Source organism: Entelurus aequoreus, linkage group LG03, assembly GCF_033978785.1.
Source record: "Entelurus aequoreus isolate RoL-2023_Sb linkage group LG03, RoL_Eaeq_v1.1, whole genome shotgun sequence".
NCBI lineage: Eukaryota > Metazoa > Chordata > Actinopteri > Syngnathiformes > Syngnathidae > Entelurus > Entelurus aequoreus.
In genome coordinates, this window is record NC_084733.1 from 9,574,590 (window position 1) to 9,589,589 (window position 15,000).

General features: G+C 37.5%; 1 protein-coding gene across 6 annotated transcripts in view; it reads right to left on the reverse strand.

The window, feature by feature from the left end:
- LOC133646107 (connector enhancer of kinase suppressor of ras 3-like) overlaps positions 1-15,000 on the reverse strand; it is a 127,662-nt gene that overhangs the window by 12,762 nt on the left and 99,900 nt on the right. The window contains exons 1-5 of one of the 6 annotated variants that reach the window (XM_062041124.1): positions 8,499-8,672; positions 6,850-7,040; positions 5,788-5,841; positions 939-978; positions 399-568 (exon numbers count right to left, since the gene is read on the reverse strand). In XM_062041124.1, coding sequence (XP_061897108.1) covers positions 399-568; positions 939-978; positions 5,788-5,811 — 234 coding nt within the window. In that variant the 5' untranslated portion in view covers positions 5,812-5,841; positions 6,850-7,040; positions 8,499-8,672. Of the gene's footprint in view, positions 1-398; positions 569-938; positions 979-5,787; positions 5,842-6,370; positions 6,426-6,849; positions 7,041-8,498; positions 8,674-8,737; positions 8,772-8,976; positions 8,996-15,000 lie in introns of those variants that run through there. The other 5 variants (XM_062041126.1, XM_062041123.1, XM_062041122.1 and 2 more) reach the window with 5 other exon arrangements.

Consider the following 15,000-nt stretch of genomic DNA (forward strand, 5'->3'; position numbering starts at 1 on the left):
TGGAATTTTGTCTATCGTTCACAATCATTATGAAAGGCATGAGGACGGATGGATTTTTAAAAAATGCATTCTAAATATTAAATAAGCGTAGATAAAAGTCTGCTAACAGCGCAGCCAATGGGAGCGCCACTATTTCGCCCATGAAATCCAATAAATAACCATTCAAAAACCGCCAACAATTCTCCATTTACATTTTGTGACTTGAATATTAAACAAGTATTAGTGATATTGTTATTATAAGCGCTAACGCAGACTAATTATTTATAGCAGCGCCGTGATCACTACTGTGTGTCCCTATGTTTATATCATTGAGTGGTCTGCTGCTTCCTCACTTTCTGTAAGTTTATTGTAGATCATCACAAGTGAAAAACCAAGTCAGAAAACACAGAAATGCTCACCACAGGATTTGTGTACCAATACAGTGCTGTCTTCTTCAGAACAAACCAGAACTTCTTCCATTTGATTCCCAGGAAGCCCATGCTCTTCTTCTTCCTGTACAGCCAGCCTTCGTGGTCTGGCTGCCCGAGCTCTTTGACTGACACACGCCGCCTGCTCATCACAGCATTGCCTGTGCAAGACAAAAGCCACAGTGAGACACACGCAAACAGTTAAAGAATGTGTGGAAGATCAAACATTTCCATTCACCTAAAAACAGGTCACAACAAGTGCCAACATTATAACCAAAAAATAAAAGATAAAAAATACATATATTATTTTGTATGCTATTTTTAGCCTACTTTTTCCAGATATGAGTCACAAAAGGGCAATGAAAAACAAATTTGTTTCCATTGGCTACTGGGCACAAGTTAAGCAGAACTGAAAGTAAGAGCTATGGACACTAATAGTCCTGCCAACTTGACGCACGCCCACAGAGGCTCCAAATTACTGTAAAGGGGCCCAACAGACAATCCGATGTGGACTGGAGGATGACAACTTACCCCCCCGGCTCTTCTTCTTTGACTTGTGTCGCAGGGAGACCTTAAGCAGCAGAGAAAAGAGGCGAGAATGGGTGAGGGTGATGTGATTGACCAAACAGCTCACAAAAAAGAGATGGTGTGGAACATCCTGTTTCATACTCAAAGCGTCACACGCACGCACACACGCTCGCTCTCTCTCTCTCTCTCTCTCTCTCTCTCTCTCTCTCTCATGTAACTGTTATCTCTGTCTTCATTATTATGCTAAATATATGCTGATCATCAAAACACCCTCAATACTGGGAGAAGATGCAAATATAATTATTTAACATGAGCAATATGACCTATGAACACTCAACGTTTTGCTAGCACTATTTTGTGTTTTATTTAGCACCTGCCAGAAAAGCAATGACTGACCACCCTCAATGTGAATGTCTGTCCTTGGAGCACTATGTTGGAGAGGAATTCACACAAGGAAAATCCTCTCTGGTGGACATCCCTTTGTGCTGGAGTTGCCGAGAAATGGCTGCCAAGGTGAGAGTCAATGAAAAAAAGTTCTCCTAGCCTGTAACTGTAGATAACCCTCTCTACACATGCACTGTTTTCTGTTTTGGTGTCTTCTCGATTTATCAGAAGGTCAGAAAGACTAAGTCCCTCTACCACAGCAGTCACAAGATGAAACATGACAGAGGTCTGGAGGACACCAATGGAGGTAAAGATTAAGGCAACTGGCCTTGTGCTTAGTTTGTTTAGGTTGCAATACTGTGAAGAACATTGTTTTGAGGAATATATACTTGATTATTTGCAGGGGTTTTCTGCATTATAGTGCATAGGTTGCATTGCCCATCTCTTTGTAGTGTACCAAATGTTAGTTGGACAAATTTGAATATTTCCTTCAGCAATCTGGCCCTGTCTATGTAGACCTGTTGGGTCACACCCTGTGTGGTATCAGGCTTTTACCAGTTTAAGAAATTGGTAGCTGTGTTACATTTTCAAGAGACATGTTGTCACAGAAAGCACTACATAAGTAGCTCTGTCATAAGGCATCAAATGCACAAGTGTTTAGCAAAGATAATTTTGGGTAAGCATCCATTTGCATATGCCATTCTACAGTGGATGCAGGGTGAATGGCATCATCATCATTTATTTTGTTTTTTTTGCAGAACAAATCTGCATGTTTCTTGCGATGAAAGAAAGATGGCGGGCATAAAACGATCCACCCTTGTAGGTAAGTTTTCATGGTTTGTTTATTGTATTTTTGACAGGATACAGTCCAGAAATACAATTTAACACATGTCAAATGTTCTTTTTTTTAAGTATCCATGTTTGAAAAGACCTTGTTTTATATTTTTGAACTCTGCTTCAACTGCGGCTGAACTTGCAAAGATGCAGGTGCTGTGGAATAGTATGACTATTATTCCTTCCCAGAGAGGTAAGTAACTTGAAAGTCGTATTATATGGGAATAATCTCAGGGAGGAAGTGGATGTTATCACAATCCCCATCAGCCATGGCAAGTGACCTGCTCTCCTCACATATTTCAGTTACCCACTGTCGGACGTCAGTCTGGATTTGAACACATGCATCCACTCGTTTCTGTTACTCACCCTTGACATCTGGAATGGAAACACACCCCTGTGCAATATTTGCTTTCAAGTATTTATTTCACCTTTCTTATCATAATAGGGCTCAGAACTCTCATTACATTCGGCTTCACTCAACACCTCAATAGTGATAGCACGTAATAGGTATTATGCATGCTCCACAGATTGTGATTTGGGAAACTGTCCTAATGAAAAAATCTTAAATCCAATGTTCTTTTTCTTCAGGCAGTCACAGTTGCAGATCAAACGTGACAAAAGAAATCGTTTTACATCTTGTTTTTAAAGTAAAAGTAAGGAGTTGCATTCTGCCCTCGCACAGCTCTGGGGCTACCTGCACACGCAAGTCTCCATACCAAAAACGCAGTGTGCAGGGAGTCATTTGTGTTTTTGAACACCATTGGGCTGTTAATTCCAGGCTCCCTGTTACATGTTAAATAGACATGACCGTGACACTCCTTACAGTAGTAGGCTTTTCTGTCAATAGCTGGTGATTGATGGATAGACTTGGCTCTTTGAAACACAAATGTACAGGGACTTAACCGCCTGCCAAATGTGCTAATTAATAACACAAGTACAGGTGCCAAGCTTCAAAATTGTACAGTATGTTCCCCTTTTGGTGCTTAATACAGTTTGTCTTTGTATTCAACCTTTTCCAGGATGAATTTGATACATTTTTCCAAAGGAACATCGAGCTGAAACGCCTGATGATTTAGTCCATCAGAAAAAAGCTAAAGAATCTGTCATCAATAGTTGCAGGATGACTTGTATGATGACTAAAGCCTGTTGTTGTGTCTGTTTAGTTTAACAAAAGGTGTACAGGGCCTCTGCAGGGATGCAGTTTCCCAGCTGGTAAATCAGCACCGTCCATACATTGGCATTTGAAGACGTCACTTTCGTAAATTTAATATGTAAAATCTCAAAATCGGAAAATAACAATCAATAATTTGAACGGCACAAACAAATTAGACTTTTGGTTTAATTCGGAAAAATAGGCTGGCTGAACCTTGATTGACCTATAAAATAATCTTTAATAACGCAAACGATAACAGCACAAACAACCCCTTCAACGACACAAACCTAGCACAAATGAATTAGACTATTTTACAGGGTTTTGAGAGGGGTGGTGGGCAACTTCATACAGCTCTAATGAGCAGCACAGTTACAGTAGGAATAAATACAAACCTTGTTTCCATATGAGTTGGGAAATTGTGTTAGATGTAAATATAAACGGAATACAATGATTTGCAAATCATTTTCAACCCATATTCAATTGAATGCACTACAAAGACAAGATATTTAATGTTCAAACTCAAACTTTATTTTTTTTTGCAAATAATAATTAACTTTGAATTTCATGGTTGCAACACGTGCCAAAGTAGTTGGGAAAGGGCATGTTCACCACTGTGTTACATGGCCTTTCCTTTTAACAACACTCAGTAAACGTTTGGGAACTGAAGAGAAACATTTTTTAAGCTTCTCAGGTGGAATTCTTTCCCATTCTTGCTCGATGTACAGCTTAAGTTGTTGGTCTCCGCTTCATAATGGGCCACACATTTTCAATGGGAGACAGGTCTGGACTACAGGCAGGCCAGTCTAGTACCCGCACTCTTTTACTATGAAGCCACGTTGATGTAACACATGGCTTGGCATTGTCTTGCTGAAATAAGCAGGGGTGTCCATGGTAACGTTGCTTGGATGGCAACATATGTTGCTCCAAAACCTGTATGTACCTTTCAGCATTAATGGCGCCTTCACAGATGTGTAAGTTACCCATGTCTTGGGCACTAATACACCCCCATACCATCACAGATGCTGGCTTTTCAACTTTGCGCCTATAACAATCCGGATGGTTCTTTTCCTCTTTGGTCCGGAGGACACGACGTCAACAGTTTCCAAAAACAATTTGAAATGTGGACTAGTCAGACCACAGAACACTTTTCCACTTTGTATCAGTCCATCTTAGATGAGCTCAGACCCAGTGAAGCCGACAGCGTTTCTGGGTGTTGTTGATAAACGGTTTTCGCCTTGCATAGGAGAGTTTTAACTTGCACTTACAGATGTAGCGACCAACTGTAGTTACTGACAGTGGGTTTCTGAAGTGTTCCTGAGCCCATGTGGTGATATCCTTTACACACTGATGTCGCTTGTTGATGCAGTACAGCCTGAGGGATCGAAGGTCACGGGCTTAGCTGCTTACGTGCAGTGATTTCTCCAGATTCTCTGAACCCTTTGATGATATTAAGGAACGTAGATGGTGAAATCCCTAAATTCCTTGCAATAGCTGCTTGAGAAAGGTTTTTCTTAAACTGTTCAACAATTTGCTCACGCATTTGTTGACAAAGTGGTGACCCTCGCCCCATCCTTGTTTGTGAATGACTGAGCATTTCATGGAATCTACTTATATACCCAATCATGGCACCCACCTGTTCCCAATTTGCCTGTTCACCTGTGGGATGTTCCAAATAAGTGTTTGATGAGCATTCCTCAACTTTATCAGTATTTATTGCCACCTTTCCCAACTTCTTTGTCACGTGTTGCTGGCATCAAATTGTAAAGTTAATGATTATTTGCAAAAAAAAAAATGTTTATCAGTTTGAACATCAAATATGTTGTCTTTGTAGCATATTCAACTGAATATGGGTTGAAAATTATTTGCAAATCATTGTATTCCGTTTTTATTTACATCTAACACAATTTCCCAACTCATATAGAAACAGGGTTTGTATTTCTGAAAGACATCACCATTATTATTTTTGTTAGTTAGCACATGCATAAATATCACAAGTTACATTTAAATTATTCAATAATAATACAATTATATATACAAAAAAATTATTTAATTAGAGCTACTCAATAGTTGGATGCTTCTTAATCCAATTTGCAAGTAATCTTTAATATAGTCGATGATGATAAATCGACTATCAAAATACCCATTAGTTGCACCCCTAATGGAAATGCCTTGCCCAACAGTATGTTAGCTTCCTGTTTCAGAAATTGTCTCTCCAAGTAAGCCATATTGTCATCTTTTAGTTATTACCACATATTAGGGTCACAAGCAAATCAGTTATGATATGAACGAGATAGCAAGTTTTGCAAATGTGTCTCTTCTGACCAAAAATATATACAACATCATTTTGGTTGCATAGAAAACATTAAAAAATCCAGATAGCTGTGTCAATAATTGGACATGTTGACGCACACATTTTTTAGCTCAATACTCTGAGCTAACAAAACAGAGGGGTCCAGACTTTTAAGATATGAACAAACTTACAGGGTTGTAGTCATCAGCAGCCATGGAGGGTGACACAGATATGGGGAAGGCAGCCTGATGAAGGAGCAGACAAAAAAGGATTGTTGACAATCTTACAACTAACTGATAAACAGGCATATAATTTTCGAACACCAATCAAATATGGTTCAGTCACATAGAAGGTTTTCTCTGAACTTAAATAGACTACATTAGGAAAAACGTTTGCTGAGTAAGCAGAATATGACTGAGCCATTCTTAAAATGCTGAGTCTGGTTCTGTTTTACTTTTATGCGGTTAATGACATTTGTCTTTTATTTTTTATTTTTTAAGTCCTTTGGGTGATGTTAAATTCGTATCAAATAGTAGATGATGACTTCCAAGCAACAAAGAGCAAATACAAGTAGCTCTAAATTTGAACAGCCGATAATGTTCCACACCAATACTGTAGATTTTATTAAAATAAAGGTAAACAATTAGAAAAAAATCCAGCGTGCAGCAAAAAAACTCCCAACCCAAGTAATGTAATGTATCCCTCTGTTGAGAAATGTAAATTAAAAATGTAATTGGAGGAAACCAAGGCTGTTTAAAAACTGCATTGACTCACAGCTTTAAAGTTGCCCTGTCAGCAGTTGGTGACACAGAGACCCTCCACACATCTTAAATACGCTGCCTTGTTCCAACTGCATGCCTCCAAAATGCCAATGACTATTTGCAACGTCAAACGCCAACAGCAATACCAAAGTTTCGCACTTTATACTTCTCATTTTATCGACCTCAGTCATGTGGGACATAAACCATTATTGAGAAATCCAAGCAGTCACTTCCTCAGCCAACTTGAGTTCCTTATTTTTTTTATATTCAATAAGAGAATAACACTTGACTTAAAACACTAAAAAGAACCAGCTTTAAGTTTTCATGTGCTAAAATTACATGTAAAACTTTCATGTAGAGTAATGTATCAAGTAGGCACAGAAAGTCATACAATTGTGGTCATTAGATGTCACACGGTCTCTAAATAAAACAATGAACAGGTGAGGATTAGTCAACACAAGATGAAAACCATAACAACAGTAATTGTCATACCTGGTTGAAGTGCTTCACAATGTTAGTATCACTGTGGTCTTGAAAGCTCTATACTGACTAAATCTAAACGTCTTTGTGTGTTGGTGTGAGTGTGTGTTGCACAACCGTAGCAGCAGCAGCATCCTGACTGGCTTTCCGGGTGTCATGAGCTTGTGTAGCAGACAAAGTGGGCAACGGTCGCCCACATCAACCTTCACATAAGTCAAAAATATGCAATTCATGCATGTGTGCTCACTGCTGAAAGGTTAGCTGACACTAAGCTGATCAACAAGCAATTTTGGGAAGCTGAAAATGCAGTAACAGTGGGGTCTAGAGTGCTAACGGGCACATCGAGGAAATACAATTAAACAAAGCATGCAAAATGGGGGAAAATAAGCAAAAGGGCATCATCTTTCTATATTAGAAAGTGCTAACTTGTTAAACACAAGAAGCGAACTGATCATCACATTGAATCGAACTGATCATCACATGGAGACGGATTAAGTAAATTCAGTTTCTTCCTACTCTTTTTCAGGCATATTGAATTTTGCAAGTGTAAACATACCACTTACACATTTAAATACAATCTTCCTTTTACAAAAGGGAGCTGTATTTGTAGAAATGGATACGGGGAACCCACAAACCCACTATTCAAACCGTTAAACTGATTGAAATATAATGAACTGGTAGAGTGTAATATTTTTAAAAATGATGTACAAGGCACAAAGAAAAATTCCATAACAGATTTGTAAACACAAAGTACAGGTTAATATAACCTAAAAAACCGAGATGTTAAAAAAAAAAAATAGTTATAGAACAGTGACATAGTGTTAGTATATGAAACACACTTGACAGTGGAACAAAACAATGTACATTGTTTTTTAATCATGATGATGAAAATATAGGACTGAGTAAGCTGATGTTTTATTTATTTTGTGAAATACAAATATGGCCTTACTAGTCTTCTGAGTTAAATAGCTAATAATGTATTTGTGTGATTATAGTATTTACACTTCTGTCTGGTACTTTTCATTGATTTATTTTAATGTTGAATCAGTTATTTTTAATATAATGTTGATTGAATGAAATAAAAAATAAGACTACAATTTACTGGTTTATACATTTTAGCTGTTTTTGTTTTCAAATGTTCCATTACATAAAGTTTAAAAATAAAATTAAAATAAAATAAATATATTTATATATATATATATTTTTTTTTAAGTTTTAAAATATTTGAAATGTTCGACGATACATGATAATGATGTAATATTATGTAATACGAAAATGCTGATTGTTTGAAACGTTTATTAGTAGATTGCACAGTACAGTACAATTGACCACTAAATGGTAACACCCGAATAAGTTGTTCAACTTGTTTAAGTCGGGGTCCACGTTAATCAATTCACGGTAACTCGACGAATCTCAAAGCACCCCAATCAGCACTAGCATGACAAGTACATTTTTGATAGGCCGTCGACTAATAAACAATATAAAACTAGTTTACCAAATCGTCGCACAGGTGCATTATATATTTGTTAAAATAAAACTGCTCGTGGGTTAACTTTATCCAAACGATAACTAGCTTCATGACGTGATGCAACAACTCGCCAAAAGCTGACAAACTAGTAAGAAAAAAGCCAGCTATGGAGTTAATATGATTGATACTATACCTTTAAGCACATTTTCAAAGACTGCAATGTAGTCCCCAAGCACTGCTCAAAGTCGGAGCAAACGTTGGCAAACATGTCGGACGGAGATAAAGTTAGTATTGAAGGCCTTGTCATTATCAGAGAAGTTTACTTCCTCAAATCGGTTGATTTAACCCTCGCCATGTGGACACACATCACGCCGAATTTTAGAGCGAATTTTCTAAAATGTATTATGTCAAATATATTCAAATAATCCCTACTTTCAAAATAGTTACACGCCACATTAGAGCAAAACTGCATACACTAATGCAGTGGTTCTCAAATGGGGGTACGCGTACTAGGGATGTGCGTATCGATCCTGTGGTATCGATATATCGATACTCACACGCTACTCATTTGGCATCACTTTTCTGAAAAAAGTATCGATATAAACCAAAAAACGGCGTGTGGGAGGTGCAAGCATCACTTTCAGATGTTTTTGATGACTTACTTAACTTACTATGTGCTGGGACACCCCTGTACCTGGCAGAGTATAGAGCTGGCCCAGTGACGTCACAGCTAGAGACAGCGAATGAGCGTCGTCAACGTGCAAAACACACACACACACACACACACACACACCCACACACACACACACACACACACACACACACACACACACACACACACACACACACCCACACACACACACACACACACACAGCCAGCCGACAGCGATGCAGCCAGTGTTGTCCAATTGTTGACTTCAAACAGGCATTGTTTTTTTTTTTTTTTAGTAATGTTTACTGAATATTTTTGTTTAAATGATTATCCTAAATTCAAATAATTTCCACACAGGGGAATTTACTGTTAGTTGAAAATTGCTTGAGTATTTAAAACAAGATAAGAAAGAGATACAATTTGGAGATTCTTCATCTTTGCATTACAGTTTTATTTTTTTCCAAGAAAATCTTGAAATATATGATTGAATGTGATTTTGGTTTTAATCTGTAACATGATTTCTTACATTTCGAAAACATTAGCCTATTTCATATTTCATTAATTGCTAATTATATCACAAACTTTAAAAAATAACTGCAGCTTCTTGCAATTCGGATTTGACAGTTAATTTGAAAGCCCTAATATCTAATTATTATTATATATAATTATTATGATATATAATATTTAATTTATTTTTCATATTTATGTTATTTATTTTAATTTTACTTTTATTATATATTGACCATAATACATGTGGTATAAATGGTCTGTATTTGTCTTGTGATTTGTCTTAAATAATAATAGTAATAATATTTTTGACTGACAAAAATTGCCAATAAGAAATTAATGGTATCGGTATCGATGAAAATGCAAGAAAAAGTATCGGTATCGTATCGAATCCTAAAAGTGTGGTATCGCCCATCCCTAACGCGTACCCCTGGGGGTACTTGAAGGTATGCCGAGGGGTACGTGAGATTTTTTTTAAATACTCTAAAAATAGCAACAATTCAAAAATCCTTTATAAATATATTTATTGAATAATACTTCAACAAAATATGAATGTAAGTTCATAAACTGAACATCAAATCAAGTAGGCTATTCCATTCATTACCATAAACGCAGAGTTTCCCCCATGCCATGATGGTTTGACCCTCACTAAAATGTCTGTCAAAAAGAACTGTGAAAAGAAATGCAACAATGCAATATTCAGTGTTGACAGCTAGATTTTTTTGTGGACATGTTTCATAAATATTGATGTTAAAGATTTTTTTTTTGTGAAGAAATGTTTAGAACAGGGGTCACCAACGCGGTGCCCGCGGGCACCAGGTAGCCTGTAAGGACCAGTTGAGTCGCCCGCTGGCCTGTTCTAAAAATAGCTCAAATAGCAGCACTTAACAGTGAGCTGCCTCTATTTTTTAAATGTTATTTATTTACTAGCAAGCTGGTCTCGCTTTGCCCGACATTTTTAATTCTAAGAGAGACAAAACTCAAATAAAATTTGAAAATCCAAGAAAATATTTTAAAGACTTGGTCTTCACTTGTTTAAATAAATTCATTATTTTTTTTACTTTGCTTCTTATAACTTTCAGAAAGACAATTTTAGAGAAAAAATACAACCTTAAAAAGGATTTTAGGATTTTTAAACACATATACCTTTTAAATTCCTTCCTCTTCTTTCCTGACAATTTAAATCAATGTTCGAGTAAATTATTTTTTTTTATTGTAAAGAATAATAAATAAATTTTAATTTAATTCTTCATTTTAGCTTCTGTTTTTTCGACGAAGAATATTTGTGAAATATTTCTTCAAACTTATTATGATTAAAATTCAAAAAAACTATTCTGGCAAATCTAGAAAATCTGTAGAATCAAATTTAAATCTTATTTCAAAGTCTTTTGAATTCCTTTTAAAATTTTTGTTCTGGAAAATCTAGAAGAAATAATGATTTGTCTTTGTTAGAAATATAGCTTGGTCCAATTTGTTATATATTCTAACAAAGTGTAGATTGGAGTTTAACCTATTTAAAACCATTGCAAGACATTACTCTGAAGCAAACCACGGTTCACCCTCTTCATTAAGATTCTATGGGATTGAACAAATCATGATGCCCAAAAGAGGAGGAGATATTTTGAAAAAACTATCACAGAGAGAAATGTTCTGGATCTACACACTCAATACTATGACACCAAATGGACTCAATGATGACTATAGCCTAAAATGTTTTTTAACATAATTGTTCCTTCTGTGTCATTGTAGTCATCCAGTATCCAGTCCAGTGCCATCTAGTGTATGCTAGTCCTAACAACAGTGTTTTGCAGAAGCTCCACCTGAAAATTGGTCCCAGCATCAGCAAGGAAGAAGACATGTGATTGGTTCCCCAGTAATTGGATCCAATTCCCAGTTGTGAACTCTGAGTGTGTGTGTATGTATAAATTGACACTGAAATTGTATGTACTCTTAAACGCTCTGACGAAGGCCACGTGCCGAAACGCGTAAGCGTTCCTCTTTTTTGATGTGAGCAATAAATCAAGTGAAATGTGAGTATTTTGTCCTACTAGTCTTAATTTTGGGATGTGCTACCTTTTCAAACATTTTTGAAACATTTACTGGATTACTTTTTTTTTTGGGTTTGGCACTCCATCTTGAATCACATTGAGAAGCGCAATCTCCTTTTTGAACCAGTTATCTTTTGAAATTGCTGCTCCAATCTAAAATCGGACAAATACAACCACAATGGCCACATCATTTGAGCTACTCAATCAGCAGACCGAAGCAAGGTCAGAGACATTTAACTATTCAGAGGAAGACATAGAGAGTATTCTGTTGCCCCACACTGAATTTGAAAACTGGGTCCAAACTGAAAATCAAAGCACAGATACTAAAGGCCTTTTTTCTGAACTTGAAGATTTAAAGAAACAGGAGACACGATTACTGTGGCATGCTGTTACACTGTCTGAGTACAGACGACAGCAACGTATCCCCAGAGGGCTTCGAATCAACAAAATTCCAGCCTTTGGCACAGATGACCCTGACTTTATGAAGAAGTGGGAACAAATCCTAAACAAATGTTCATTAGATCTAGAAGTATTGATCATTGAAAAGTCAAAAGCTGAGCAGTCAAAAAAACTTGAAATCATAAAAGCTCTTGAGACAAAAATTCACAACCTCCAGGGATTAGAGGAGGTCACCCAAATGGAAGAGAAAATGTTGAAGTCATTGGACTCATTCAAGATACAACTCAAACAATACAAAATGAAGAAATACCAACGTGATTTGAATGACTACAAAGAGGGAACAGTTTACCAATGGCAAAAACCAACCTACAGAGGAAGACAGAGAATCAGAGCCAAACCAGGTGTCTATCGTCAATCTGATGACTATCCCTCAGCTGTGAGTGACCAATCAAGTGAGAGTGAGGATCTGACAACCAACCGCAGAGCACCTTTTTTAGATCTACCCCACCCACACCAACGTGGAAGAGGAAGAGGAAGACGAGGCGGGGCAAACGAGGGAAGAGGTCCACCCAGGAGATCCCCAAGACAATTCAATCACCCATAGTGAATCTGTCTAAAGTTCCACTCACCCCAGCCCAAACCTCAGTTCTAAATAAAGGTCTTTCATTTGCAGTAACCAACAAAGTCAATGCTTTCAACCTAAAAGTTGACACCTATAAGTTCATGAGACAACTTCATTTGAAACACTTTTTCTCTCCTCTCCATAAAAATGCAGCATATTCAACTGAACAGTCATCACAAAGTGAAGAGAGTAAAACTGGAACACAAAAACCTTCTCCCTTTGCTCCAAAGTCATCATTTTGCCCTTTCACCAACCTAAGCCCTGCGATTTTGACATTTAACAAATTAGTTGAGAATGATCTTGAAAAAATGTTAAAAAAAGATAAAGGCCCAAAATACTCAAACTTGAGTTCTGAAGAGCGCAATGCATTAGAAGAGTTGGAGAACAATCCAGAAATCACTATCCGCTCAGCAGACAAAGCAGGAGCTGTGTGTATCCTTGACACTGAATACTACCATCAGAAAATGCTTGAACTTTTGAACAGCCCCACCTACAGGAAGCTAGAGAAAAATCCTATGGATGAATTTAAATCTGAAATTGACAGTCTGCTGAAAGTTGCATTCGAATCAAACTGGATCACAAAAAATGAGCATGCCTATCTGACTAACCAGCACCCAGTCACCCCCATCATATATTGTCTTCCCAAAATCCATAAACATCCTACAGAACCCCCATTGAGGCCAATAGTCTCAGGAAGAGGCTCAGTGACTGAACCATTGTCAAAATATGTTGACTTCTTCTTGAAAGATTTTGTGAAAGACCTACCCGCCTACCTTGGAGACACAAAAGATGTACTTAACTGTCTGACTGAATATACTGCAAATCAGAATACAATATTGGTGTCTCTTGATGTTGAAAACCTATATGGTTGCATTCCCCATGAAGATGCTTTGAACTCTGTGGCCTATTACCTATCCAAGAGAGAAGCAACACACAATCCCCCTAATGAATTTCTATTAGAATTGTTACACTATGTACTGAGTCACAACTACATGCTGTATGACTCCAAATGGTATCTCCAACAAGCAGGGACTGCGATGGGGACCGCAACAGCGCCCTCTGTAGCTGGATTAGTGGTAGGGAAATGGGAAGAAGAAGTCATACATGACCCAAATAGTAACCCTTACCATTCAAATATAAAACTGTACAAACGATACATTGATGACATCCTGATATTTTGGGAGGGGACGCAAGAAGAATTGATGGACTTTGTGAAATATCTCAACAATAGTTCAGCGTTCCTTAAATTCACCTGTGAACATAGCACTGAAAAGATTAATTATTTGGATTTGAGCATACATAAAGATGAAACAGGAGCTATTCACACTTCTATTTATAGAAAAGATATGGAACGAAATTCAATATTACATGCCACAAGCAATCATCCCAAACCCCTAAAGGACAATATCCCAGTGGGTCAGTTTTTGAGGCTCAAACGCAACTGTTCAGACCTTGAGGACTTTCACTCCAAAGAAATAATCATGGCTGCTCGGTTCAAAGAAAGAGGTTATGCCTCTAACTCTATTCAGAAAGCCATACAGCGAGCTAATACTACTGCTCGTACTGATCTCCTGTCCAACATTCAGAAAACTAAGAATCCAAGCCGGGCCTGTTTCTCCACTGAATTCAACCATTGTGCTTCACAAATAAAGGAGACACTCAAGAAACACTGGCATGTGCTCCAAGCAGAAGAAACACTAAAGGACCTCTGCAAATCCCCACCTCTTTTTGCTTTCAGGAGAGCGCCTACAATTAAAAACATGGTCATGTATAAGAATATGATTCCCAAAAAGACCACCACATGGTTGACAACAACAACAACAACAGGCATGTATAGATGTGGTAACTGTGCCTGCTGTAACAATACAACAAAAACTAAATCATTTAACCATCCTCACACTGGGAAGAAAATTCCAATAAGGGAATTCATCAACTGTAAGTCAACTCATGTGGTCTACATGCTATTATGTCCCTGTAGCTTAGCCTACATTGGAAAAACCAAAAGGCCGCTAAAACAAAGAATATCTGAGCACAAAACAGCAATTCGTACAGGCAATATGGACTATGCCATTGCAAGACATTACTCTGAAGCAAACCACGGTTCACCCTCTTCATTAAGATTCTATGGGATTGAACAAATCATGATGCCCAAAAGAGGAGGAGATATTTTGAAAAAACTATCACAGAGAGAAATGTTCTGGATCTACACACTCAATACTATGACACCAAATGGACTCAATGATGACTATAGCCTAAAATGTTTTTTAACATAATTGTTCCTTCTGTGTCATTGTAGTCATCCAGTATCCAGTCCAGTGCCATCTAGTGTATGCTAGTCCTAACAACAGTGTTTTGCAGAAGCTCCACCTGAAAATTGGTCCCAGCATCAGCAAGGAAGAAGACATGTGATTGGTTCCCCAGTAATTGGATCCAATTCCCAGTTGTGAACTCTGAGTGTGTGTGTATG